Raw genomic sequence first — 13,612 nt, 5'->3', positions numbered from 1 at the left:
AAAAAAGAAAACCAAACCAAAACCAAAACCAACCAGAATGAACTAATAGAATATGGTTATATTATTTCTTATTCAGATATATGTAGGATGCCAATATTGTGGTAATGACAAAGTCATGGCCTCAGCATCTGAACCTCAGGCATGAATGACCTTGGAAAAAGTTACACAGTTCCAAAATAGAGAAAATAGTTTAAGGTTACAGAAATTTACTGCTGAGACTGCTTAGCCACAGACATAAGTTTTTCATTGCAATGTTAGGTAATATATGCTTCTTTACTCTGCTAGAGAAATCCCAATCTGGTAAATTAATTATAGAGGTTATGTCCAACAATAGCATAGTCTATGATGCAATCTACTGTCCTGTCTCATCACAGTTTTAACTTAGTGTATGTATTTCAATCTTAGTAATTTGTGTTTACTGCCTATTTAACAATTCTTTTCAGTGTATTTTAGCTAGTAACTTTTAAAGTTTGTGTGGTGGGTTGACCCTGGCTGGGGGCCAGGTGCCCACCAGAGCTGCTCTATCACTCCCCTCCTTCTTTAGACAGGGGAGAAAAAATATAACGAAAAACTTATGGGTCGAGATAAGGATAGGGAGAGATCACTCACTAATTATCATCACGAGCAAAACAGACCGAACTTAGAGAGGGAATTAATCTAATTTATTACTAAGCAAAACAGAGTAGAGGAATGAGAAATAAAATCAACTCTTAAAACAACCTCCCCCCACCCCTCCCATCTTCCCGGGCTCAGCTTCACTCCCGGCTTCAACCTCCTCCCCCCTCAGCGGCACAGGGGGACGAGGAATAGGGGTTACGGTCAGTTCATCACACGGTGTTTCTGCTGCTTCCTCTTCCTCAGGGGGAGGACTCCTCTCATCGTTCCCCTGCTCCAGCATGGAGTCCCTTCTCATGGGAGACAGTCCTTCACGACCTTCTCCAACGTGAGTCTCTCCCACGGGCTACAGTCCTTCACGAAGTGCTCCAGCGTGGGTCTCTCCCACGGGGTGCAGACCTTCAGGAGCAAACTGCTCCAGCGTGGGTCCCCCATGGGGTCACAGCTCCTGCCAGCAAACCTGCTCTGGCGTGGGCTCCTCTCTCCATGGGTCCACAGGTCCTGCCAGGAGCTTGCTCCAGCGTGGGCTTCCCACGGGCCACAGCCTTCTCCTTCAGGTGCCTCCATGGGCTGCAGGTGGAATCTCTACACCCCCTCATCCTCCCTCCATGGGCTGCAGGGGGACAGCCTGCTTCATCATGGTCTTCACCACGGGCTGCAGGGGAATCTTGCTCCGGTGCCTGGAGCACCTCCTGCCCCTGCTTCTGCACTGACCTTGGTGTCTGCAGATGTTCTTACATCTTCTCACTCCTCTCTCTGGCTGCAAAAGCGCTCTCTAACTGTTTTTCTCTTTCTTAAATATGTTATCACAGAGGCGCTGATTGGCTTGGCCTTGGCCAGCGGCGGGTCCGTCTTGGAGCCTGCTGGCATTGGCTCTGTCAGACACAGGGAAAGCTTCTAGCAGCTTCTCACAGAAGCCACCCCTGTAGCCCCCCCGCTACCAAAACCTTGCCACGCAAAACCAACACAGTTTGGCAACATACTATATACTAGTATTAAGATATTTTACATACCGTTTTGATTTATTTTTTAAGTTCTGGATAAATATAGGTGCACTACGTTGCCGTTTATTGACATCATGATGAAGGCTTTAATCCTCCTAGCTTCTCAACAAAGGCAGATTTTCCTGTTTATGCAGGCAAAGTATTCAAATAAACAATATTGCACATATCCATGGGCAAATGGCAATTGAAGTGGGACAGCTTTCAGCTTTGGCATAATGTACAAGCTTGTTTCAGCTATATTTGGAGATGAATGCTTCCAATGCAGAAGTTCCTCATTTGCTTATGAAGAGTTTTTAGAAGGTACATAGGTTTCACAGATTACAAGGTTTTTCAGACTTTTTTCTGATAGCCCTGGGATACAGAGAATAAAAGAAATGCCAAGAATAATTTTGTATTACCAGGAAGGGACTTGGGGGAAAAAAAATCTGGAAAGTTATTAGCAGCCAGCAGTCTCTAGGCAGTACATTAGATTGCATTTATACCTGAGTAACAGATCAACAAATAAATATCCAATAACAGATTTCTTTTTGTAGTCTCCTGGATGTTAGGAATATTATATGAAATGGCATTTTGTCTTTTTACCATCACTGAGGTAGGAAAGAAAGGAAGATAAGAATCACAGGCATGTGGGCTGGCAGGGACTTCTGGGGTGAGCTGATCCCGGCTTCCTACTCGAAGCATTGTCAGCTCTAGAGCAGAACAGCCAGGGCTTCATCTAGCTGAGTCCTGAAAACCTTCAGAGATGGAGCCTCTGCCACCTTTGTGGGTAACCTGCTCCAGTGCTGCACTGCCCTCTCAGAGCAGAACCAATTATCTTACCTGTGTGTCGTGATTTAACCCCGCAGGCAGCTAAAGCAACCACACAGCCATTCACTCACTCCCCCGCGCCCAGTGGGATGGGGGGAGAGAATTGAAAGCGGAAAAAAAATAAAACTCATGGGTTGAGATAAAGACAGTTTAACAGAACAGAAAAGAAAGATGATAATAGTAATAAAAATAAAAATAAAAATAATAAATGAATATACAAAACAAGTGATGAACAGCACAATTTCTCACCACTCAAAGTCAATGCTCTGCAAGACCCCAAGCTGCCCCACCTCCCGGCCTACCCCCCATTTATATACAGAGCATGATGTCATATGGTATGGAATATCCCTTTGGCCAGTTTGGGTCAGCTGTCCTGGCTGTGTCCCCTCCCAGCTTCTTTGACACCCCCCCGCATTCTCATTGGCAGGGCAGTGTGAGAAGCTGAAAAGTCCTTGACTGCTTGGCAACAACTAAAATATCAGTGTGTAATCAACATTATTCTCATCCTAAATCCGAAGCACAGCACTATACCAGCTGCTAGGAAGAAAATTAACTCTATCCCTGCTGAAACCAGGACACTGCTCCATGTGACGAGCAGGCAATTTGCTGAAACAGCATAGTCATTTTTGACTTCCAGCTACAGAGCGTATGTGCTTGGGTTTTGAAGAGGTGTAAAACCACTTTTTCTCCTTCTACCACTGTTGAGATTGGCATGTGCTAAGCAAGTCTAAGGTCAATGCCACTTCAATGTTTATTTGCATTATTTAAGGTCAGTACATTGGTGTGAAGCAACGTGGCAAGGTGCAGAGCATCAGCTGATGCCATGCTTCAGCTCCTCACAAAGTTTCCCTGCTTTGTGCCCTTCAGCAAATAATAAGCACAGTGTCTGAGACTCTGTTTTGTTAGAAATTAAGGCTTTATTTCAGCCAGGCGCTTAGGTTCCTAATTAAGCATGTGAGGAATCCTGCAGAAATAGGACAGTTCATATTGTTCAAGCTCGGCACATGGGTACGTGCCTGACTGAGATGAGGCTGAGGAGGTAAAACTAAGGATGCTGTGAGGCATTCTCAGAGAGGAGGCAGTGTGTTTCTTTGCTGCTTTACAAAAGCGATGATAGGAATTGTTCCTCTCTGCTGGAGAATCACTGAACAGTAGTCACAGGTGAGTTAAAGGAGAAAGCTTGAGTTCCTGACACACTGCAGAATGAAAAAAGTATGAAGAAATTGGCGGTAGTCCTTCTTCCCTGGCAGAAGAGGAGTAAGTGTTGGTTTCTGCATGTCACCCATTTGTTACTTATGCAGATCAGATTTCGGAATTAGACAGTTCTTTCTAAAACATATTGTAGAATTTTCTTTATTCATCCCATGAGACAAGACTCATCCTCTAGCAGGAACAAAAGAGAGATATATATTCTAACTAGTTGCTTTACACATCAAAGAGTTGTTCCCCTAGAAATTCAATAATAAATTAAAGTTTTGTTAACTTTATAAGTTCCCAGGTGATTATGATGCTATGAATGCTGGCAAACTATCTGAATTATGAGACTGATAAAGGTGTTCAAGGGCCACTTAAAAGCTACTGCATTTTTCTATTGCAGTGCTGCATTTTGGGTTAATTTTTAGTGTGTATTGTCACTGTGCATTTAATTTGCATCTGATGCTGAAAAAAAGCTACTACCAGTCTGATGCTGTTCTCTAAGCAGTAATAATACCTTTTCTTTTTGCATGCAGTTGACTTTTGATAAGGTTAATTTTCTCAGGGCTAAAATAATAATCATTATGTTCAAGTGTCATCTTTTTTATTATCACAGTGGCTTTGTCTCTAACCTGCCTGTCAGTTCTAAATGCTGGAATAGACTGGGTCAGATGTCGATCACTGCTTACCACTGTATGAAATAAGTGTGGTTTCCTATTATTTCAGTTAACCATATCCTTATGCAGTGGATTCTGTTGTAAGATTTTCAGAGGTGGAGGGGGGAAAATAAGATAGGCAAGGCTTGTTTGTCATTCCAGCAAGTAAGTGAGGGGCATGTGCTTTCTGAACTCCTGACCATCCCTGGGACTCTGCTGAGGTCCCAGCAGTATCACCAGCGTGTGAGTGCCCAGCCCTTTGGAAAAAGTGTATAATGAAATCGGGCAGAGCTGCAGGATGTTCAGCACTCCTGAAAATGAGGTCACTTAATGAGGTGTCTACGCTCATTGGAACTTAGCTGTAGGGCACATTTTTCTCAAGTCACCTTAGCCATAATATTGCACTTGTATTCATAGCCCATTAGCAGGCTTTCATATAACAATAATTTGAAGCAGAAACGAGAGAACCTTTCTAGAGAGGAACACAGCTTTTGGTAGGGTCGCACTTGCTTTGCTCCTTAATACCTTAGTCTGTGAGATACCGCCTTTACCGAGCTTTTCACTGTTGTTTTACCTCCTCCATCTTTGCCTCGCTTTGTGTCTTTTATATGTGTCTTTTCGGGTATCCTTGGCTGCTGTGTCCCTATCTGTCTCTTCTGTCGCTTCTCTCCTGTTGAACTGCTTGGTTTCCCTTACCACGCTGCCAGTGGTGGTTCTCAGTCCTTTCTTTCTGTTCTTGATCTGTCTTCTCTCCCTCCATCTAATGGTTCTGCATCTCTCTCCAGTAGTTCCACTGGGCTGTCTTTCTGTCAGTTTAATGACTTTCAATTTAAAGCTAATATGGCCAAATTTGAATTCTTTATCTTTCCCAGGATACCATTTCCCATTCGTGATGTTTTCTGTGATTACCACCGTTCACAGGCTCAAGCATGTTTGTTACTTGGGGCTGTTTTCTCATCCTGCACATTTAAGGCAGCATATAATTTATTATTATTATTTATTTGTGTAGTAATAATTTTACTACATTTTCATCTGATGTATTTCTAAATCAGATATCTTTTGCAGTTCAGATTACTGTGCAGATTAATTACCTGTGCATCTCTGAGAATGACAGCAACCTTTTCCAGTGTATTCAAAACACAGTTGTTAAGATAATTTGTCTTCCTTGCATTCATCATGAATCCCTGCACTGATTCATTCCACTGCATCCTATCAGCACCCAGTTTTTTGTGTTTCCCTTCAAGTCTTTTATATATCTGCCCTCTCCTGTTAGTCATTCCTTCCTTTGTTTTGTGAAATGCTGACTCTTCTCCCCACCCTTGCTTCTCCCATGACAGCAGCCTGAGTGATCTGTTTGGTCATTTCAGAGAGCCCTTGGCTTTTCTCATTTCTTATAAATGCAACATCTCACAAGGTAGGCTTCATATGTGTTCTTCAGGCCAGCTTGTTTTGCACCACAGCTATCTAGGTTATCTTAGAAACAGCTTCACTAGCTTAATTTGCTATGTCAGTTAATATTTAACAGGTTTGATTATTGAAAAATAGGATTTTTATGAAGTATGAGTTTTCAATTAAATTTGAAATTAATAAATTGGAAAAATTAATCTTTTACTTTAAATAGGAAGCAATCATATTCTTGCAATACTTGGCATCCTTAGAGTTCCTTCTCTCTACTGGAAATGTATGGGAGAAGAAAAAAGTTACTGTTTTCGTCTTGAGTATGTTTAGTAGTAAGCATCAGTAACTTGCTGAATCAGTGGTTATGCTGATTTCAGACATTCAGAAATGGACTCTAAAATCATGATATTGGGCTCCAGAATAAACAGAGTGTTAAAAAACGGTCTCTGATTTTTGAAGCAAAATTTTCATGCTTTGCTTGGCAATCCTTTTGGATACACAAGTCATTTGATCAGAAAAGGGTAAAAGGAAAGTTTTGAATCTCAGTCACACAGCTGAAAGAGGGAAGAAAGACCACTAGTTACCATGAATCTTGTGCAAAAGTAGAGGGAGGTCTGTCCGTGCTGAATGTATTCAGAGGTGGATTACATCCATATACATCAAAACTGATAGGGGATGTAAGAAATCGTGACCTCTCTGTACCCTTCCAAGGAACCGGGGATGAAGGCTGTGTTGGGAAAAGGGGAGGTCACGGTTTCTTCCTCTTTGACATTAGCAGAGGGCATTGCTTCAAAGCTTTCACACCCCCTGAGTGCCAAACGTGGGTGCAAGCCGAGGACTTCCCCACTTCTCTTTCATCGCTCCTAGCCCCATTTAAAGAGAAGATGGGAGAAAGTGCTGAAGAGTTACACCTACCATTTCAATTCACTTTCTGCAGCAAGGCTCCTGTGTTTATCAAACCTGCAGACATTTATATTCCTCATATAATCTACCGCCTTTCGGGGCGTAATTCTGAGCTTCACAAGCATTATGAAAAGACCTGTCCTAGAAACTCAGTCTTTTTAAAAAAATTCATAGACACGACATGATCTTTCCAAGTACAAGAAGGTCAGCATACAGAAGGACTTTCTCGAGGGAAGCAATCCAAACCTCTGGGATTTTTACTGGAGTTATGGAGAGACAGTCTGTCTGCGCTGGAATTGATTACTGTCATTGCATGTCAGCTTGCTCTCACGACTCTGGAGTGGAAAGGAAGGAGAGGATCTCATTAAATACATGGAGTGAAGAGGCTGGGGGCCGGGGTTCAGTGACTACCCCTAGCCTCAGGTCTCTCTCCTCCAGCCCTCAGAAGATTCGCAAAATTGATCCAGGGCAATTTGAATAGGGCGTAATTGCTCTGAAAGGAATATTTGCTTGCTTGTCAGTAATTGCCAGCAAATCTTGAAATAAATTATGAGATTGTGGTGAACCCTTTCAAACATGCTGAACTTTTTCTTGGCCTATCCATAAAAACACCGACGTTACGGCTAGGCATCCTGGTTTGAGCTGTTGCAGCATGATATATGCAAAAATGAGACTTTATCCTGCAATACACCTAATAAATCTTTCTAGCTTGTCTTCCCTGATATACAAATGTAGTAACAAGCACAAAAGGAGATAATACTTCTAAGAGTTAAAACAATGACCACTTTAGCTAGTTTGCAGGTCAGCGACTGATTTTCATATAAATGACTTAGATATACACTGAAATACCTCCGTTCGCTCTCCTTTTCTTTACATTTGCATTTTTCTCTGCAGCCTCTGGCTAAAAAGACTCATCTGAATAAAAGTTTTTGTGTATGTTGCTGTCTTCTAATTATCTGTACATTTTTGTGTTTGACAGTGTATCAGTTGCAGCAAGAGGCACCACGTCCCAAGAGAATCATCTGTCCTCGGGAGGTCAGTTCTTCTCTCGCTCTACCTTGTTAAATCTGATGAATTGTCAGCAGCATATGATTACCTGAAATCTTTTGTACAGTTTGCAGGTAGTATTTGCTTTAATTTTTCTAAGCCATTATTTTTTATAATGATTTTTCTTAAGGTTGATTAATTAAAGCAGATTAATATTTGCTAAGTAGGCATGGAGGCCTCATTCTACCACTACAAGTCCCTTCATTAGACAAATACTCATTAATCATTGCTTACTGTGCTTTCCTGTATACAACCTAAAATTTTGTGTTTCCTTGTCAGAATGAATGTGTATTTTCTTTCTGCATCTGCAGGATGCTCCAGTTTGTTGAATGAGTTTTGCCAAGGGTTATGTTCAAGTTAAAATTCTGAACTGATAGCTGGAAAGCTAGCTCAGTTCTGTCACAGAAACTTCAAAGATTATAGGATATTAAGAAATGTATAGGTCTGAAGGTTTGGCTGAGTCATCTCGTCTCCCTGTTTTCTTTTTCTGTATTTCTCCATTTCTACTTAGTTAAATATGTCAGTTCCTCAACCTGCACGGCATAATAGTAATGGAAAACATATGTAGATGTCTCTACTCAATCAATAAAACTGTGATAGCTTTATCTTCTATAATGTCAGGGATAAATTTCGTGCCAATAGACATGTAATACTTGTAATAGAAATACTAAACGCATGAAGTGATTACACGAGGTATAAAAGATGATGTGAAAGAAGATAGAAGCTGCGGTTCATCGGCATGATATATGGCTCTATTCTCAAACATCATCCCGAGCTCTGACCTGCTCCCCACACTGTGTACCCGCTGAAGTAGAGCCCTAGCACAGCATCTATCAAAAATGAGCAGATGCAGGCTCAGAACAGTTTTGCAGGGGGCAGAAGGCTTTGTACCAAGGCACAGGCAGATTAAATAAGTTGCCCAGGGCCATTTGCGAAGCCAGGAATTGAATCCAGTTTTCCTGAGTCCATCCAGCACCTTAACTAAAAGGCGATTGCATTTTTTTTTTTTCTTGAGTGCCATCTACCAGTTGTTTCAGGGCAGGGAGAGCAGGGTCTTGGCCTCGCACTGGAAGTCTTCAAGCCCTGTCAGTTCAGGATGGTCCCAAGACATCCCTTAGCAGGACACTAAGAAGGGCAAGCAAAACGCTGGAGTGGGTGAACCCTTGTGTCATCCTTTCTCCCCGTCAAAGACAAGGCTCGGGGAGGAGGAGCAGGCTGTAGCCCTGTTGGACTCCACTGCACGTGTGCTGAAGGGTTTTAACAAGACCTTCCTCTCCAAAATTCTCATACAAACCAAATAATACCAGTCTCTGTGGCTGGTATTCTCAAAAGGAGAGGACATTCAGGTTTTTACTAAATGAGTATCACGTGATGGGTATTAAACTAGTAGTGCTATAGCTGAAAATAGTTAAGGTAAACAATTTATTTACTTCCAGTGTGGCCTTAGAGGAGTTTCTCACTTTGTGTGAGACACTAGTTTATCCAGTATTTTATTTTATCTTTTGCATACTGGAACTACTCTGAGGAAAAACTTGTCTTGAGAAAATGTGATTAATAAGCATTGAATGCTTAGGAACCCTTGCCTACAATTTGAACTCACCTTTGTGAGGATGTAAGTGACTTGGTCTGAGTAAGTTTAATCCAAAATTTATAATACTAACTCAAATTAAAGCATTTTTTAGCCTGCCTTCATGAGTGAAAATTTGGATCAAATTAATACAATTGTGACTCCACTTTAAAACCACATTAAGATAAAGTGGAGTCACAATTGTGTTAAAGTTCTAGAAACAAGATTATCTACACAAGTGGAGTAATGTGCAATTGTGAACTCTTTACCGCTGTGCTGTATTGTACTTGTTCCATAGACTGTCACAGAAATGTTATACACATGTTATATACAACTAAAATGATCCTGATGTTTAAAGGCCATACATATTTGGTTCCTATTCAGGTCACTTCCAAAGATTTGCAGAAAGAAACTAAGATCATATTATATTAACCAAATGAATATGTAATTGGCAAAAAGTGGCACATAACAAAATAAGTAAAAAAATATTTTTTCTCTTTTTCATATAATTTGGGTTTGGTTCTGACTAATGAACCATTTTTAGTGGCTCACTTCACAGACTGGGGAGAGTCCTATTTTGTTTTGTTTTGATTCTTTTTTAAATTTAGTTAAACAACTGAAAATAAGAGACTTTATTCAGGTAGGAATATGAAGCAGTATGAATTCCCACAACTGTGATCTTTGGTTGACTTCTTGTTATTTGGATTTTGAATCTTTGTATAGATCAACTGTATGTGTTCACAGCCTGGTTGCTAGAAACAGAGATTCTCTGACCCAAGCTGCAAAAAATAATCACACTATAACACTGATGATGTGCTTTATTTTTACATACTTATTTTTTACATATAATTGGGGGAGGGAGGTGTCCTGATAACAGGATTGTTCCTTGCGATTCATATTATTGGTTTTATACAAAGTAGAACTATATATTGGTTTTATAGAGCATCACAGATTATTTTAGAGAGAAAATTCGAAACTGTGTTCCTATGCCACCTATTAGCTTTTCCTTAACACAGACATTGTAAGGCAAGTGGGTTTTGTTTTCTTTTTTCTTCTTGATTCTAATTTGACGTCAGTGTAATCTGATGATTGTATAGGCTTGCTTCACTAAAGGTGGTGTCTAATTAATCCTGAATTTCTGTCAGTTTCATAGAAGAATCTCAAAATCTAATTTTGTGTTATGTATGTGAAAATACATTAATCCGCAATATGATAGTTATTTAGTATGCAACATGATGCTCAGCCAACATCTGGAGAGCAGGTGTCAGTAGGAGGTGTGAATGATGGTGGAAAGATTTATCTCTCCATGTACATATCATAGGAATTGGACTTTGTTGGGGGTGTTCTCTTGTATAATTTAGGATTCAAACTGCTTCAGACAAATGTAAAAATTGCAAATAATTTTAAATCCTTCATGCTTATGAGAAGATGTCTTTCATTCATAATTGCCAGATGCTGCACTGTTTGCAAGGAAATTCAAGCATCTGCTGAAAACAAAATCTGTAACACCAACAGATAAACTTGTGAAGGGTTGGAGGTTTTGGTTTTTGCTCTCGCCCCTTGGCATTTTCATCATTCCTCCGTCTTTTCCATTGCTGTCTTCCACATTCTCCACATTCATTTGCTCTTCCATTACCTTTCTGTGCCTCCATAGTCACAAGGGTTTTACCCTCGGATCTCTGCAGTTCTACCATCTGATTTGTGTGGATTTCTTGATTAACTATACTGTGGAGACAGAAATCACTTCTCCTGATATGCAAACCACCAGACTAAAAGCTGGGACTGTAAATAAAACATGAACTTTTATGTCTTTGTGTATTTGAGCTTTGCTATCATGATTTTCCTGTTCTTTTTTTGCCTGCATAAATATCTTGTCAGAGAAAGCAGGTCATTCCTGCAATGGGAATCATATTGAATGAACTGTTAGGGCTTCAGGTATCTAACGGCTTTTAATTAATCACCACTGGCAGCAGGACCAGTGTGAATATCCTACCTTCCCAATAACATTGGATTTCTGCCAATAGCCTCATTTGTAACCGTATTCCTTCCAGCAATGTTTTAATGATTTATTTTTTAAATAGAAAAAGTTTCGTTTAAAAGCACCATTCAGGCGGAGGAGTAGCTTTTAAATGTTGTGCAAGTGTGATGATAGGCACCAAAGAATCAGATTGATGTTGTGAGGAAGTCATATTATAAAGCATCATTTAGGCTTTATTCTACAAAAATGCTGATAAAAAATTATATTCTCAGAAAATAATTCAGGCATTCAACTTCCTGGTTTTATTCTAAAGTAAGATGTTAAAGAATTCTTAATTTTAAGAAATATTTCAGTAGTAGACTTAAATATTTTTTAAAGAAACAGAATTTTTAATGAAGTGGAAGAATTAAGGAGGGATGGTGACATTATTGGGGAACATTTTTGGTTAAACAGTAGGCTTGTTATAAATTTCTGTCGAAGAGGGAATGAGTCTGACCCATGACTCTTGAATTACTTGCGTTGACTCATTCAGATATTCATACCTGGGAATGTTATTCCGGTTCTGTTCCAAGAAAACCTTAATTGCTGACAGCAATTTTTGAGGCTGGTGAGTTTGTCTGCATTAGACTTTGCATATTCTTAACAGTGTCTTGGCCAAGCCAGTGTCAGCAACAGTGAGAAACTTGTCTAAATTTCCCTAGTGTAGACAAAGCCTTAGAGCCTTAACTTATATTATTATGTAGGAAAATGTCAGTTAATTGCCTTCATCGTCATTCTGAGTTCCAAATAGATTGTGTCAGAAGCGGTAGAAATGATTGTCTCTGCATTTAAAGCATCGAAATTATGGTTACTTGATTAAAAACAAATATCATTACAAAAAGGGGGCTTTTCCTTGAAAAAAATAATCCCTTTTTCTTTGCTTAAGTGATTGTAAGAGACTGAAATAATGATGGCATATTCAGACTGTATTGCTGAGAGTCTTTCACTCTAACCATCCGGAAGGTCAGGAACTGTTTTGGCCCTCTGGGTATCCATTACCCAGATTTATCAAAACAAGCGTATAGTTAGTGGCATTTCGTGGAGCATAACTGTTGAAATGGTCACTAGCAGGTCTATAACAATATTGCCATTTTGTAGGTTACTAGCAGAGAATATACAGGATGTTTACACATCTCCAAAACTCAGCGACTGCAAATTATTCGGTTATCCTCAAAGTTTCTTCTGAAGCATGGGACTCCAGCTGAGAACAATACAATTAGTGGAGTATCATTTGAACAATAGCAATATTGTGAAAAGTGTTTTTAAAATGCTGGTTACTTTTGTCAGTCCTGCTTTCAGGTACAAAAAATGTTTTATATTTGTACATAAGAAAAAGCTTTTAATTGGTCACTTCCAGAATTAGGTAAGCTTGAGCAAGGTTGTTAGAATTAAGCCTTAGTAAGATGTTTGCAGAGTGTATCTGACTGGATAATACGTATTTAATCATTGCAGTGAGTCTTCCATGAATTCCCTTATTCTGCTCACTTAGTGACCTTTACAAGCTGAATATTTTCTCTTTCCGTCTGCCCTCATCTTTCTAAGAACAGTGTCTATACTGTGGTAAGTACTAGAGAGCTGTAATAGGCATTGAAATTGGCAATAAAATTGGTGGTAACTAATGAGAGCAAATGGGAATTTTCATGGCACTTGTTCAAATCACTGTACTGCAGAAAGTCAGACACTACCATGAGGTGTCTCTTACTGTCAGTCCTGAGAGCTTATCTAACATCATTCAGAAGATTGTATTATGTTTTCCTTAGAAAGAAACCTCAGAAAACACACAGTGACACACCAAGAGACCCCATTTGCCAGCAATTAAGTGAAAATGAGCAGTATTGTTCTGAAACCTATTTTCACTAATGAAAATCTTTGTACATATAAGACTTAATGGAGCCTATATCTTCAAATTCTTATAATATTGCTGCTGGTTTAATTCTGTTTTTATAATCCTGTCTTTATGATAGAAAGAAAAAGAAACAAGGAGGGCACAGCAGTAGACTGTAGGTTGCAAATGAAGCCGAAGAGGAATTTTGTATAGACCTTGACAGAAGGAGGAAGGTTCTTCAGCTGAAATCTGTAGTAGAAGTAGAAAGCCTGGCTGGACTGGAGGTGGCCGAAAACAGTTGAAGGCCAGGAAGGTTGAATTGGTTAAACTGGCAGAGAGGACAGGTGGAATGTCAAAATGTATTATATCCAGCACCTCTCTAAACTGGCCACATGCAGATTTTCCTATTAGGTTTAAAATGTGGGCTTACACCTAATGTCATTTTCCTGTGGTATCTCCATAGTGAATTTTGTCCCACAGAATGCCTGTGATTTGTAGGAGTGGATGAAAGAAAGGAGGCTGGAATATGGCTTGTCCCAAATTCCCTTGTATTCATTACATCAGAGAAAGTTGCCAAGG

General features: G+C 39.9%; 1 protein-coding gene across 1 annotated transcript in view; it reads left to right on the top strand.

Annotated features, from left to right (window-relative positions):
- The window catches only part of CHN2 (chimerin 2), a 167,958-nt gene that overhangs the window by 67,703 nt on the left and 86,643 nt on the right, over positions 1–13,612 (top strand). The window contains exon 3 of the mRNA XM_075745910.1: positions 7,557–7,612. Within this exon, the coding sequence (XP_075602025.1) occupies positions 7,557–7,612 (56 nt within the window). The remainder of the gene's footprint in view (positions 1–7,556; positions 7,613–13,612) is intronic.

Source organism: Balearica regulorum, chromosome 2 (assembly GCF_011004875.1).
Source record: "Balearica regulorum gibbericeps isolate bBalReg1 chromosome 2, bBalReg1.pri, whole genome shotgun sequence".
In the NCBI taxonomy this organism is placed as follows: domain Eukaryota; kingdom Metazoa; phylum Chordata; class Aves; order Gruiformes; family Gruidae; genus Balearica; species Balearica regulorum.
This window is presented reverse-complemented; position numbering and strand designations above follow the sequence as displayed.